At 41.3% G+C, this 16,286-nt stretch overlaps 1 protein-coding gene across 2 annotated transcripts in view; it reads right to left on the bottom strand.

The window, feature by feature from the left end:
• The window catches only part of COG5 (component of oligomeric golgi complex 5), a 149,247-nt gene extending 134,340 nt beyond the window's left edge, over nucleotides 1-14,907 (bottom strand). Inside the window, exons 1-6 of one of the 2 annotated variants that reach the window (XM_035127862.2) lie at nucleotides 14,575-14,906; nucleotides 13,922-14,061; nucleotides 11,311-11,368; nucleotides 4,668-4,722; nucleotides 4,512-4,581; nucleotides 75-195 (exon numbers count right to left, since the gene is read on the bottom strand). In XM_035127862.2, the coding sequence (XP_034983753.2) occupies nucleotides 75-195; nucleotides 4,512-4,581; nucleotides 4,668-4,722; nucleotides 11,311-11,368; nucleotides 13,922-14,061; nucleotides 14,575-14,662 (532 nt within the window). In that variant the 5' untranslated portion in view covers nucleotides 14,663-14,906. Of the gene's footprint in view, nucleotides 1-74; nucleotides 196-4,511; nucleotides 4,582-4,667; nucleotides 4,723-11,310; nucleotides 11,369-13,921; nucleotides 14,062-14,574 lie in introns of both variants that reach the window. The other variant, XM_035127863.2, reaches the window with a different exon arrangement.
• Nucleotides 14,908-16,286: the final 1,379 nt, after the last annotated feature.

The following is a 16,286-nucleotide window of genomic DNA, read 5'->3' on the forward strand; positions in this document are numbered from 1 at the left end:
GGAAAGAGCAAAAAAGCAAAAAGCATTTCACATTAGCAAATAGGATGCCACTAAAAATGACCAAGTCAACTCACCAAGCTCATTGAGGCTCTGAGCAGCTTTTGTTATCTCTCTGCTTCCTCCCTGCAGCTGCCCTTGAAGTCTCTTGCTGACATACAAGATGCGCATTATTCTCCGCAGCAAGTCACAGGAAGCCTTGATAGGAAACACAGTTTAAGAATATATTCAATATGTTACATTATTATACAGTTGTTAAGTACCAGCTGTGGAAACACAGTACACATTTCTAGCCTGACAATAGGCGTATGATCACATTATGGTTCCGTTCATGGTTTGATATCATCTGGAATACACTGTCATAAAAACACGCCACAGAGGGTTGTAACTACAAGCTGCTCTGCAGGGATGGAAGGGCATTTAGTCACAAATGCACAGTGAGGGAATACTACAGATAAAGGTTGCAATTCTATTGTATTAAAACCATGGAGAGTTTTGCTGCAGACTTCAAAAAGAAGCAGGCGAAGGCTTAAAATGTGCAAGTTTCTCTTCAAAAAAACCCAACCCAATCCAATTCTGGGGAGTGGGATCTAATTCTGCATGCAAATTTTCACAAATCAGAACAACAAACACATTATCAATCCTTTTATGCAGGAGCCTGAAGCATACATATATACAAACTTTAAAATGACAGTGATCAAATTTAAATTCAATCTTGGTTTTTTTTATTTCCTGAAACCAATTACAGTGGTACCTCTACTTACGAATAACTCTACTTATGAATGTTTCTACTCACGAACAGAGCTCCGCCCGCCATCTTGGATGCGGTTTAGATAGGATTTTTTCTACTTACGAATTTTTAGATAGGGTTGCTTCGACTTACGATTTTTTTCTCCCAATGCATTCCTATGGGATTTGACTTACAAATTTTTTCGACTTACGAATGTGCGTTCGGAACGCATTAAATTCGTACGTAGAGGTACGTGTAAGTGCCTGGTTTAAAATGCTATCTGAATGCAGCGCTAATAAAGTCCCTACTCAAAATCTCTCAAAACAAAATTTACTTATTTCTCCATCAAACATACTGAGTTACAGCCAACTTTCCGCAGGTTTATAAGAATAAACCAGGGGTATAAATGTGTGGCTTTTGAAGTCCAAGTTCATAAATATGACAAAATACATCATAAATTTTACCTAGATTAGGAACTCAATGTCGTGGACCTTTATATCTGGTTTGGATGGAATGCTAAACCATAGTTTAGTTTTACTTTTGCTTCCCCTCTCCTCCCCAGCACATCCAACTGCACCCCAAACCAGAAACTGTGTTAAGTTTCAGCTAGGTTTATTCCAGGGACAGCCAACATGGCAGCTTCCAGACGTTATTAGATTATAACTCCCATCATTCCTAATGCTGGTTGGGTCTGATGGGAAATGGAGTCCAACAATATCTAGAGGGCCACAGGTTTCTCACGGTTCAAATGAAATTAGAACTAATTCAGGGATGGGGAACCCATGACTCTCTAGATACCATTAGACTACAATGGCCATCATCCCTTAGCCAGCTGACTGCGGCTGATGAGGGACCAACAACATTTCTTTGGTTTAGGTTCCCCATCCCTGAATTAATGCAGGTTGCTTTGTGTCCTAAAATATGTAGAAAGAGAACCAAACATAAATCCACAATTGCTATTCTACCAATATCTGTTCTATGATATGTGAGTGACATGACCACTGGTTTTGGAGTATCATAAAGACTAGATCTAGTTTCAAAGAGTATATATTCCAATGGTTACTGCATCCAATTAGAACTATGCATGCTGCTTCGGTAAATGAACTAAACCGCGGGGAAAGCTACTTAAAGTAACCCTTTTTGTGGGCGATTTAAGTCATGATTTAAACCAATTATTTATATCAATCCACTCTGCGTCACATAAAAATATGCAAATTGGGAAACATTTAATTCGGTAGCTGAGTTTCTGTACGCTACAAATATGTAAAGGCTCTATGCAGCAGAGATATATGGAGAGAAAGCATGAGGACACAAGGAAAGAGCACTTCTGTCCTCAAAGGCCCCGTTATATTATTTATTATTTATTGAATTTATATACCGCCCTATAACTGGAGGTCTCCGGGCAGTTTACAGAACAAAATCAAAATACAAAGCCACAAAATATATAATCAAAATACAGTGGTACCTCGGGTTACGAACGCGATCCGTTCCGGGTCGCAGTTCGTAACCCGAAAAGGGCCCGAACCGCCGTTTTGCGCATGCGCAAAGCGCTATTTTCGCGCTTTGCGCATGCACGCGCGGCGAAAATACTTCCGGGTTTGCGAAGTTCGTAACCCAAGTTGCTCGTAACCCGAGATGTTCGCAACCCGAGGTACGACTGTAAAAACAACAACCCAATAACACCCCCATTATCAGCACAATGAGCCATTTCCGAACTGCCCTGAGATCTGAGGATGAAAGGTGGCATACAAATTTAATAAATAATAAACAAACAAACAACATCTCTGCAACACTGTCCCAAATTGCCACAGAAGATGCATGAACACTGCAATCATGTGGGCCGGGCTGATTATGTGAGTGTTTCCTATAAAATCACTATGCTTACTCCTGGTGCAATTGCCCCACCCTCATGGCTGAAGGATTCACACACCCTTCAGTTGTTTGAGACAGAACTATGGAGAACTATGGAGAAGAAGCACCCAAAGTGCTTAAATGTTCTACCGATGTTTAATGTGTATTTTCAGCTATCTAATATACTGAAAGATACGTCTGCAACTGGACCTATAGAGTGCTTGTGAAAGCAAAACTCTACTGGTTTCAGATTCTACATTAGATATCCCATGATATGCAGTATTTTTGAGCACTGAATTAAAGAACACCAGCAGTTTTAAACAAACTACAATTGTGGGCCTAAAACATTCAAAGGTGAACAAACTATTAGAACAAGTGATTAGAAATCTGACGCCTTGGTCGGATTTGTGGTCTAGACGAGGCAACTTTTGGTAAAGCACAAGTCTCATATGTTTAAAAAAAAACACCCTGAAATTACATCTGAGCTCTGTGCTTCATCTAAAGTTGCCTAGTGACAAATATTCCCTTCAATTTCATAACAGTTCTATATTATATAACATGCACTTCCGACATTTTGACTGTTAATGTAATCTGTTGAGAGCACTATCTAGGATGCTGGAAGATGAAAAAAATAGGCATGTGCAGATTTTTTTTATATTTTCACACAACTCAAAATGTTATTTTAACTCATTATAGACACAGCCTGGAATATGGTTAACTGACATAAGCTCTTAATCACTGCACAGTAAAGCGCCTGCAATTTCAGGGGAAAATACGTATTACAATTTTCAGGAGTTCTAGAAGTGCCAAAACATGTCAAAGAGTAGATGAAGCAAAACCTAAATGTTAGGGCAATTGTCTAGAGAAGAGATCTGGGGGCTGCTGCAGCTGAGTGGCTAAATTAAAACAGAGTGTGTGTTATGCTTGTTATACAAGCCGCGAATTATTCTGTTAAACCCAAATAAGCATATACCGGTAGTCAAGCTTTGCTACCTCTGCACCACCAACGGGCATCTATCAATGTCAACTCAGCACAGTATCTATTGGGTTCAATGCTCAAGAGGTCTGTAATTTAGAAAAGATAAGCGAACAGGAAATCTGAATTCTGCTCTATGAAGGTAACTATGGTTTTGTGCATGAGGGACAGAAAAGCACTGACTAGAGCTTTGGTTGAAATAGTCAGAACTGTGTTCACAAGTTGCGGTAAAAAAAAACCAATTTGGTGAAAAGCATATGAAGCTGGGGAAAGCTTGAAAAATTGTTTTGAACTATCCAAGACTTGAAAACAGCAGCAACTGAGGAATCCTTCCAAGTTTATTGCTGATTTGCCAATCAATTTTTTAAAAAATTTGCCAAGCAAAGAAAAAAATAAGGATTGCTCTCAGCATGAGAAGGCAGCTACACAAAGACAAAGGATGCTACCAGAGAGACACAAGAGGAGGTAACCCCGTAAACAATTACCTCAGTTGAAACGAGCAATTACAGATATGGAAGAAAGTTTGTGCCAAGTGCAAATCTGCTTTGTGAGAACTTACTTTTCCTTTCCACAAGGATTTATGAACATATTCAGTGGTTTCAATTATTTATTCTGGCAGTGTTGTCATTGGAGTCCCGTCCCGTTCCCCCCCCCCCACTTCCAACCAGTAACCATAGAAACACTCAGTCAGAAGAAAAACTACAGAATTCTCCCTGGCCACCATTAAATCTTGTTCATATATCGGCTCAATTGTTGCAAAGTTGCAAAGAAACACTGCTTGAAATGCTTCTGAATAACGGGTCTACTATTCTCAGCATTGTTGCATTCCTGTCTACAAGAAGAAAACCATCCTTTTGACAGAATCGGTAGATAGCTCTTTGAACTGCTTTCTCCCTCTCCAATCAAAAGAAATGTTATTCCTGGAGAATAAGGGAAGAAAGATGCTTGTAAACTTACCTGAAGCCTTGCTAACTGTGCCGTACGGGACACGATTTTGTTGTAAGGATCGATTATTTTGGCTCTGATTCTGATGAAAAACAAAATATGTTTTAGAAACCGCAGGAGTGCAGAAGGATTTAAAACTACTAAATCATTGTTATAGGGATGGCATACCTGTCAACAGTACTTTGCAATGCACTGATTCTGGTCTGCATCATTTGAAGAACACCTGAATAAGACAGCAAAAGCAGAGAGAATGAACCTTTTCCCAATAAAATGCCACATTTTAAGACCAAGCGAGGAACTCAAAAATAGTAGCAACTTTGATCTTTAATCCTTCCTATACTGTTTTTAAGTGTACCAAGTGCTTTATTATTGCAAAGAGTAGGAGCGCTTTTGAAGATGGCTTAGAAACGGCGTTACTAAGGGCAGAATTCAGCAGACACATTGCTCATTGAGGCAAGATAGTCTGAGTACATAGCACCAATCCTGACTCAGCTAAACTGGTTACCAATTAGTTTCTGCACACAATTCAAAGTGTTGTCTTTGACCATAATACTTCAAGGACCACCTCTCTCCATATGAACCAACCCAGACCCTGTGTTATTCATCTCTGAGGGAGGTGCAATTCCTGTTCTTGGGCACCAGGTAAAAACATTACTATTTACCCAGACCATTGGATTTCAATTTTCTACTCATAATTTAGTGGGGTGAGGTAGATCTGGATCTGTTTTCTATATCTATTACTTGTATATTTTGTTTTATCCTTCTTTTTACCCTTGCTTTTAATTTTAATTTTTGTAAGCAACTAATGAAGACAATAAATAAAATAATAAAATAAAATGTATTGTTCTTAACACATTTACAGCATCATCCTAACCATTTATACACAAGTGCAAGTACCACTCAATGGGATGTAATTTCTGCCAAGTACATTAAGGATTGTAGCCTTAATAACAGCAGCAGCAGCAGCAGCAGCGGCAGCGGCAACAACATTTTCTCATTTATACCCCACCCATCTGGTTGGGTTGCCCAGTCACTCTGGGTGGCTTCCAACACATATAAAAATAATAACATCAAACATTAATAGTAACTCTCTGATCCAATATTAAAAAGTCACAGTAACTTTAAAATAAACAACTTCTATCAAATGAAGCAATATCCAATAATCCAATAGAATCCAATAGTAAACAGTAAAATTAAACACCAACAAATAATAAACAGTTGACACTTATCAATTACAATAAATGATTACTCATCTATAATCAATAAAAAATAACAGCAAATCACAATGCATAAAATACCACAAAACATACAAAACCATGAAAAAGGATCAAATTGAGAAACAAGGACACACAACTTACAATTTTTTTTAAAAAAATATCCCTGAACTCCAGCTGCTTCTGCTGTTTCTAAAGTCATGGCCTTGGAAAGGCTCCCAGGGCTGAAGGGTGGAGCAAGGCAGGTGGAAAAAGCCATTGCCTGATGACCAACAGAAGGTTTCTCACCCTTAATCACTCAAACTAATATTGTGAAGAAGGTCAAGTAAACAAATGACAAGTCACCAAACACTACCCAGTGAGCTTTATGGCCAAGTCTGAATTTGAATCCAGGACTCTCATATATCAACATCTATAAAACAAGCCTAGCAGTTATTCTAGTAATCCGAGCTGAAACTTGGCAGGCTGAAATCTGAGGCCAGTTACTCAAAAGTGCCAAGTTCTCTTGACATCTCTATAGCTACGAATAGTATTGTGCTACATTTAGAATTGGTTTCGAATCCATTATTGCCTAGAATTCATTATTTCCTGAAAAATCAATCAAGGTTATTACATAATAAGTACTAAGAGAAAATCTGAGAACTGATTAAAGACTGATTATTGAACTCCCACCACGACTCAATATATTTGTTTTCAACATCACTAAGAATTTTTTTTCACTCCAGAAATCCCAGTGTTCTTGAGAAGATGACATTGCTAATATAATGCCAGAAAATCAACTAGATTTTTTTTAACCTTACCAGCTGATCCTCCCCCCCCTTTTTTTTTAACTTGTGAAGTTCTACTGAATTTAGTTTAAGTATTTTTAGGATTACAACCTAGCAGACCAATCCTTTTCATATTTAGGGCACTTATGTACCTATGGCGTTATGTTATCAAAGGGGGCATCCCAGTTTTCTCCCAAACAGAACAGCCAAATTTTGGCATATCTGAAGCAGTGCTGATCTTTTGTTGTAAAAGTACATGCTGCAACTCAGAACATTACAGTATCAGTTCAATCTCATGTAGGAGTCCAGTTCTATATATGTAACTCTGTAGGCTCAGCATGCCAGGGTGTCTCAACGAGAATTTGTCATCCCACACATTTGTCAAGGCTTAGTCATCTATACATCAAGGAGTTAGGATTCAGATAAAACATTATGCATTATTTAATTAGATAGGGGGCATCATCAAATTAGGGTTGCTCTGTGCTCTTAATCTCAGAATCTTTAAGGAGTGTTCAGGCTTCAAGAGCTCTGTCCATAAAAAGTATGAAAGTTGTAATATATATATATTTTTAATGCTACCTTCTTCTCCAAGGAGCATGAGAAACAACACATGACCCAATATCCTTCTATCCACACATCAATCAATCAATCAATCTTTACTGTGGTCAAACACCAGACAGTATCCACGCTGTGTGGCAGATTCTTTATTTAACACTTCTAGACTGCCTAGGGCCCCACTGAACCATTTCAAATACTGTAATAAGCATCTTACATCCAGCATGAGCCATACTCATTGAAAAGCTCTGAAAACAAGGAACATCTCACTAGATATAATCCAAAAGATTAAAAAAGCAGATCGGCGACATTGAAACAACTAGTTTCTTTTTTTGCTTGTCTTTTTCATTTCCATTTTGCAAACTGAAATGACATTTAATTCCCATTTGAAAACCATCAGGGATGGAGCTAGTTTCTTTCAGGAGAGAACTCAATAAGCAGTACAGTGCCACAAAGGTGGTCCTATCTCAAGTTCCCTCCAAGAAAACTCTTCTGGTGATGGGAGCAAGGACCTGGCACAAGGTCCCTCAGCAAACTGGCATTTGACCATAGATCTCCCTCCTCAATGCCCAATCCCCTACAAACCACACAATTTGCCCATATTTTCTTGCATGGCTGAGGAATCATTTCCAGAAATACTGAAGCCGTGGTTTTTTCAATGAAAAGGGGAGTTGTTGTTTTTTAAAAAAGAGGGGGGGTGCAATACTGTAACGCTCTTTTCAGCACTTTTTACAGATTGAAAATCACTCTCTTGTTTTAGGAACATAAAAGGCATCATGTATAACCAGAGGTGGCCAACTCCACCTCCCCAATGCCCTGGCTTTTGTCAAACTCAGCAGGAGCCAGGGAGTTCCACAAAGCTTCTACTTGGCTTCTCTGCCCGGGGAGAGGGGGTGTTCTAGTAGCAGCAGAAGCAGCGAGGCAGTTGGAGTGCCACCTCTTGTCCTTCCACCGTCTGAGACAGACACTTCACCCTCTTCAAAGGTGGGCCGGTTCCCTGTATAACTTGGGTTTACCACAAAATTATCACGTCTGGTATATTATTCAGACTATAACAACAAACTGAAATTTTAGTTTTTGTTCTAAATGGTGCTATAAGCTGTTCAACTATAAATAATATGGTATCTCTTGGGTTTTTCCACTTAATGGGAGGGGAGCATGCAAAAAAGAATAAAAACAGAAACCATCAACATTATAATAAAACATATTATTGTTTATTCCTCCACAGCGTCAAGCAAACATAAACCACGCGTTTCCATAAATAGCTGAGAAAAAAAAGGAGGGAGAAGAAAACTCAGTGAATGCTACATCACATTTAATCAGTTGCTTTTTCTAAGCTATCCCTGTCCATTTCTGTTTCTTCATAAAGAAGTCATAAAGAAGTCATTTTCACAGATCTGCAATCTGATGTACTACCATAAAGATCAGCGCCTGCTAAGTGCACTTTTAAAAACTTGCATAGGGAAATCAACATTAAAGCATTCACATAATGTTGTTGTCGTTTAGTCGTGTCTGACTCTTCGTGACCCTATGGACCAGAGCATGCCAGGCACTTCTGTCTTCCACTGCCTTCCACAGTTTGGTCAGACTCATGTTGGTAGCTTCAAGAACACTGTCCAACCATCTCGTCCTCTGTCGTCCCCTTCTCCTTGTGCCCTCAATCTTTCCCAACATCAGGGTCTTTTCCAGGGAGTCTTCTCATGAGGTGGTCAAGGTATTGGAGCCTCAGCTTCAGGATCTGTCCTTCCAGTGAGCACTCAGGGCTCATTTCCTTCAGAATGGATAGGTTTGATCTTCTTGCAGTCCATGGGACTCTCAAGAGCAGGGGTCCCCAGACTACGGCCCGGGGGCCGGATGCGGCCCAATTGGCCTGCCAATCTGGCCCGCGACGACCCCCGCCGCCAGCTCTTACGGCGCGCAGCGCGACAGCGCTCTTCCGGGTCGGGAAAAAAGCGCCGAAAATCCTTTGTGCGCATGTGTATGGGCCTCTCCCGACCCGGAAGAGGTCATTTCTGGTGCACTTCCGGGTCGGGTGAGGCCCATACGCATGCGCACAACGGATTTTCGGTGCTTTTTCCACCCTGGAAGCGCGCTCCCCCGCCCGCCAGCCCGCACAGGCGCGCGCTCCCCCGTCCTCCGGCCCGCCGCGCAATCGGCGCGGTGGGAACCGGCCCAAACGCCGGTAAGTCTGGGGACCCCTGCTCAAGAGTCTCCTCCAGCACCATAATTCAAAAGCATCAATTCTTCGGCGAGCAGCCTTCTTTATGGTCCAGCTCTCACTTCCATACATCACTACTGGGAAAAACATAGCTTTAACTATACGGACCTTTGTCGGCAAGGTGACGTCTCTGCTTTTTAAGATGCTGTCTAAGTTTGTCATTGCTTTTCTCCCAAGAAGCAGGGGTCTTTTAATTTTGTGACTGTTGTCACCATCTGCAGTGATCATGGAACCCAAGAAAGTAAAATCACTCACTGCCTTCATTTCTTCCCCTTCTATTTGCCAGGAGGTGATGGGACCAGTGGCCATGATCTTAGTTTTTTTGATGTTGAGCTTCAGACCATATTTTTTGCTCTCCTCTTTCACCCTTATTAAAAGGTTCTTCAATTCCTCCTTACTTTCTGCCACCAAGGTTGTGTCATCAGCATATCTGAGGTTGTTGATATTTCTTCCAGCAATCTTAATTTCGGCTTGGGATTCGTCCAGTCGCATGAGTTCACATAATAATATCCAGTAAATGAAAGTGCTGTTTACATGCAAGTAATGGCACAGTGAAATCCTACTCCAAATAAGTCTCACTGAGTTCAATGGACCTCACTCCCAGAAAGATGGATATAAGTTTACAGCTCCATTGAATTCAGTGACTCAAATGAACTGCAAATGTGAGTAACTGAAATAAAAGGAGATGTAGAACGATATATTTTCCAAATGGTAAAATATCAACATGTGTGTGTGTGTGTGTGTGTGTATATGTATATGTGTGTGTGTGTGTAGATTCAGGTGGGTAGCCGTGTTGGTCTAACGTAGTCAAAATAAATACAAAGATTTTTTAAAAAAAACTTTAAAAAAAACTTCCTTTAAAAAATCTTTTTTTAAAAAATGAATTTCTTTTTTAAATCCCTTTAAAAGATCCTTCTAAAAAATTGAAAAGTTGTCCAGTAGCACCTTAGAGAACAACTAAGTTTGTTCTAGGTATAAGCTTTTGTGTGCATGCACACTTCTTCAGATACTTCTTCTATTTCAGAGTTATTTAAGGGATTTTTAAAGAAATTTGAATTTTTTTATAAAAAAAGATTTTTTTTAAAGGAAGTATTTTTAAAAAAAGATTTTTAAAAAATATTTGTGTGTGTGTTTGTAGTGTATGTTTTATTTAGTCCATTTATTTCATTTCTTTACTCCATGAATTCTTTTGATTGAAAAGCTGCTTAATTACCAAAATCTGCAGTTCATTCAGGTTCTCAATGGTTTTTGATGTAAACAACACTTCTATTTAGCCAGAAGTGACTAGTAGACAGCATTATATGAACAGCTCCACCTGCTGACGAGTTAACAGCTTCATAAACTTTTTCCGTAAGTCCACTACACTATGACTTCAGGCCTTTCAAGGTTTTCCAGTTTTGTGGTTTTTTAAAAAATGTAGTTGTGCAGCATTATAACAAAGGGATATTGATCTACCTGAACTATTGTTCAACCAAGTTCTGCTCATTAGTTATGTTCTGTGTCAGAGTTCAGTGTTTAAACATTCCCAGCCTTTTAGTATTCTTTTTATTAATCAAATTTGTTTGCTGCCCTGCATCCAAAGATCCCAGGACGGAATATATATATATATATATATATATGTAGAAAACTACATACATATATACATATACTATAAACTATATAAATTATTATTAAATAAACGGATATCATAGGCTGATTTACATGTACTTCTAAGCTACATTAAGAACACAATTAGGAAAAACAAGCAAGAGCTAACTGGAAAAATATTAAATAACCACTCAGATAGTAATCAGAAAGTAGTGGAAACAACATAAACTCACTGGAAGAGTGGCAAGGGATATTTTGGTATAGCATGCTAATAAATAAGCTCATATATTACGAGGGACTTTAAGAAGTTATGAAACCTGACCATCATTTCTGGAATTTGGGCATAGCTTTGAGATTCATTAGAACAGAAGCCAACCACATGATTTTGGTTCCTCTTCCAAGACCCTACCCCTATGCAAACTGAAAAGAAACTCACTCCTAGAATAAGAGATTCTACAAGCCATGCTTACCTTCCAGAGATTCGATGCCAGTTGCTTGTGCTAACAAGTCCTCATGCCTTGCAACTACCTATAAAATAAGACTATCAATTATTATCAGAAGAATAATACAAAACAAATACTGGTTTGCCATGCAGCATGGAGCATGCTGTCCCAGAAATGCAAGTTCAAACTGCCCTTCAGTTTGCTGAATTTGTTGCAAGGTTGTATGGATCTTGGCCTTTCCAATTCGCATTTCTAATGCAAGTATCATGAAATAATTTTTTACGGCAGCCCTGATCATAACGACAGAGCACTAAACCACCAGCATTAAACATACTGTAAACAGCAGCGAGCCTCAGACTTGAACACAATCGCAAGGAGGAGATCTGAAACTTCCACTTCCAGTTTTATACTAACCAGTTTATTGTTACATACAAACCAGGAGGGATTTTGATTAGTTTAAACTATGTTTAATTAATAAGTCAGGCTTATAAACCATGGTTTGATCCTGGCTTGTTTGAACAAATCATCATATAATACACAGTTTACCTGCAAAATTGCCTTACCCCATATAAGGCCACTCGGCAGCTCCAATCTATTACAGGTGTCACATATCATTTGTTCCAAATTTGTAAGAAATTGATCTTTTAGTGTGGCAGCACCCACACTGAAACTTTCTGCCTATGAACATCAGGCCTTCACTGTGCTTTTGGGTGCCTGCTAAAAACATTTCTGTTTAGGCAAGCCTATTTAAACATATGTTTTAATCTGGCTTTTAGCCTATTGTTGATTTTAATTATTTTTGAAGATTTGAAATAGTTTGTAACTGGTTTTTAAACTAATAATGTCATGTTTTATTCTTTTCTTGTAAAATGCTTTGAGGTTTGCCTTTTATTCTCATGGAGCATATGTTTTATGGAACGAATAAATAATATAAGCAGAGTTCCCTCACACCAGTTTAGATATACTGTAGCAAGAAAGTCTGGTTAAAAATGTAAAACAGAAGCAGATGCACCCAATCTCCTTGCCATGACTGAGGGGCAGGAGGAGGAAAGCGCCAAAATTCATGGCCTGCTGCTACTAGTGCATGTACTACTAGTGTACGGTTTGATATTGCATGTGCAAAGTGTCATAGAGTAACTGGGCTTCCAATGAAGCCCCACCTTACAAAGTATCCAAACTCCACACACAGAAAGACAAACAAACTTGGTTTGCGGCACACAAAGGATCACTTGCCTGCCTTTTCCGTAATAACTCTTTAAAGGACAGGTGTTAAACCTGGCAGGAAATCAATATTGCACCGCACTGCTTACTGGCAGCTTCCATTCTAAACCAGAAGCACTCAACCTTGGCTGGACTCAGTGTAAATATATTCAGTTATGAGAAATGTACCTGCACACTGGTTAAAGGATAACCCCTGGCAGTAGTTATAAACTGATTGAAAACTGGCATTTTATATCAAAATCAAAGAGTGATTATTGTCTACTATAAGTTTCTAGTCACCAGCAATAAACCATCAACCCAAAAATTTAACCTATGTGATTAAATTCCTGTAGTTGCGTGATTTGTGCTTATATTGTATTGCGATGGCTATTGGCTATAAACAATAAAAATCTATTGATTGACTGGTTGATTAATTAAGTGTGAATACCAAAGTGAAGTTCAATTCTCTCATTCAATACAGAATTTCCTCAAAAGAATCTACTCATGTTTACTTGTTAAGATGCTGGCAAATATTTTAACAAGGATAACCATATTTTGCCTATAAAGGTAATTCTAACTAATCCTGAACTCTCCTCTCTTCTCAGTTCAAACAATAGCCACAATTAAATCACAAAGCATATTTCTCCTATTCCAAATTGCACTGCACAGCTCTTACATCAGGACTTGGGCATTCTGTTAACATTCCAAGGATTCATTTACATGTAAGAGGACAAAATGCATTTTCATAAAAAGAATACTAATAAGCAAATACAGCTGGTGGTGTGGATTGCATGCTGGATCATAAGAAGTAGTTCTGCTTTCCAGCCCTGGCACAGGCTCCCCACTCTGGGCTCAAGGAAGATCCCAGAAAGGCTCAGGAGTTTATGTAGCAAGTACAAATATAATTGCCTATCTTGAAAAAGTTTTGTGTGCCCAATAAAGTTAAGTGAGCTCTGAAGCCTCTCTTTAAGGCTGAATGAATCACTTGGCTCATCCCAATGCATGTAAGGCAAACCAATTATCACTATTCACATTGTGTGGATGGGCTACTTACATTCACAGCTTAACTTTGCATTTATTTCTCCACTACCAACACACAAACATGTATAGATATACATTACTACACACTTACAATAGTTACAGCCCATTTTGGAGAGCCTACACACTGACAATTATCATACCGTAATAATACTGGCTATGAGACTACCATATTAATGTTGCCTCTACATGTTTATCTGAATGCTTTCTGCAGGAGGCAAAATTTAACCATCACTTTTCCATATATACATTCATTGACAAAAAGCATCTTCAATTAGTTAAGTATGACATTCCTTGTTGGGCAGGTCTAAAAGCCATAGAGTTGAACAAACAATTCAATGCCGTTTCAGAATCTCAGCTGCCTTTATATATAGATCTGGGTGATACGCGTGGCACTTACTTGCAAGTGCAGCTCTTTATCCAACTGACTAATCCCTTGAGCAAGTTTCGCTAACTGTTCAGCTATAACAGCTTGATGAATCGATTGTGAGGTGTACGCCTTCACATCAAAATCTTCCTTCAAGAAGTCCACATAGCATTCTGAAAGAGACGCAAGAGGAGAGAGGGGAGGTTTGGCATCTTCTTTTCCTCACACAGATAATCCAGGCTCCTTTTTTAAATCATTTCGCTCTTGAGCAGGCAGAAACCTCCATCGAAAAAGACAAACAATAATAATCAAGTAGCCCCCGGGGGTCCTTTCTGTCCAGTCCATCAGCTCTCTTAACTTTTTCAAAGTTGCCAGGAACTCAGGTCCCCACCTAAAAATGAGCCCTCAATAAAATACCGTGAACACCCAGACCCCCTTATTTGTCCACAGTAAAGGGCTGCTTTTCTCGGTGGCATCCATTCAGGGTGGGAAAGGAGGAAAAGCTCGAGGAGAGCAGCACCAGGGAATAGGCGCAGAGCTGCCCAACGCGCGCTAGTCGCAATCCTAAAGCGCGCGCAGCAGGAAGTTATCCCCCACCGAACCCCACGGGAGTATCGCGAGGCCAACGAGGGTCTCCCTCCGCCCCGGCCGCCTCCTTCCTCCTCTCCCCCAACTTGCCCCCTCACCATCTCCTAGCAACTCCCCGGCCGCCGGTTCCGGGGCTTCAGCCGCCGCCGCCGCCGCCGCGTCAGCGGCACCTCTCGTCTCTTCCATGCTGGCACAGGTGGGAGAGCGTCTCCGCCGTGACGCACTCAAGCCGCGACGGCCGCCCTGTCCTTCGGCCGCCCTCAGGGGGCAACCCTAGAGATAGGAAAAGGTGTAGAGTCGAAACAAAGCCTTTCTCCGGGCCTCTCTCACACGGCCTCTTTCCCTCTTCCGCCGCAGGTGGGTGAGTGGGAACAGCAAAGAGGTTCCGGAGCAGCGGGGTAGTCTCTACATCGGGCTTTCCCGGCCCGTAATCGGACGATTCAGCTTCCAATGCAAACTGCAAGGCATTGTCAACATAGAGATGCTAAAGAAATAGAGCGATGCCACCCTCATGCGCGCGGAGTTTGAGGGCTCATGCCGGCCTGATTTCGTAAACCAAGGTACCACTGTATAGCAAGAAGGCCTTCCTGGGAGGTATTTCTCGGGCATGAACCATAAAGCCAAGAAGTGAAAAGTCAGCTCCATGGACGCATTCTACATCCCCAAGGTGTGGAGATTTGGTTACCTTCTTTGGATGTTGGTCGCATGCGTTCGCCTATTGCCTTCTGCAGAGGAAAGAGAAAGCTGGAACAGACGCCTTTTGTGACATTACAAAACCTACTATTAACGGGTGCAAGAGAGCCCACAAGCAGGCCCAAGCCAGGAAAGACTGGCCTCCCTCAGGCTTGGGCCCAATCCCTTGCCCCAGAGGACCTCCATGGGCCCTGCAGCCTCCTGGGCAGAAGTGGAAGGGCAGCACCAGGGAAGAGGGCAGGACATGCCTCTGGCATCATCCTGACACCCCAGGGACACACGCCACATTAGTTGCATTAGTTGCTTTGGGAACCTATTGGAGGGTGGGGGTGGAAGTGGGCAGAGGGTCTTTTGTTTTCTCCAGAACTAACCTCCGACTCCGGTAAAACCTTCAACAGCTGTTGCAGAAATGTAACAAGAAAAGGACATGGGGACAGGTTAGTTCGTCCCTTAGCAGCTTCCAAGACTATTCCAAGAATCTTCCCCTTGATTTCCCTGCTTCTACACTCCTACTAGAGGGGTGGCAAACCCCCAGGCCTTGGGGGCCAGTCTTGGCCTGCAGCCTCCAGAATGTGGCTCACAAGAGAATGTGGCCCTCTGATCACTGTCCCCCAGCCCTGTCCTATCAGCTGCCTCTGCCTCCTGCTTCCACTAGAAATGTTTCCTCTCCTCTCTCAGTCAATAGCATCTTCATCAACCCCACAAAACTGCCTGGCCACTGGGTTGGGTTTCCAGATGCTGGACCAGATGAGCCTTGGGTCGGATCCAGCAGTCTGACTCTTATTTTATTTTTCTTACTAACTTCCCCTCCACCACAAATCCTATACCCTGAGCTGCCACTCTAGCCTATTCCTGCCCTTCCCTTCCAAAAATGGTGCAGGGGGGGGGGTCACTTCCTCACTTGGTGTCACAGGCTGCTCTTGGCGCTCGAGCGGGGCCACTTGGTTCCTCCTTTTGACCCAATGGCACCTCCAGGAGGATTGGGCGCTGCCGATGGCACCCCCGGGAGGATCAGCGCGCCCCAGTGGGTGGATTGCCCCGCCTCTGTGGGTGGATCGCCCCATCCCCAGGTACACATTGTGTTTGCCACTGGCTGCTCCAGATGCCGGAGCGGGGC

The sequence above is a fragment of the Zootoca vivipara genome, chromosome 10 (genome assembly GCF_963506605.1).
Source record: "Zootoca vivipara chromosome 10, rZooViv1.1, whole genome shotgun sequence".
Classification (NCBI taxonomy): Eukaryota; Metazoa; Chordata; class Lepidosauria; order Squamata; family Lacertidae; genus Zootoca; species Zootoca vivipara.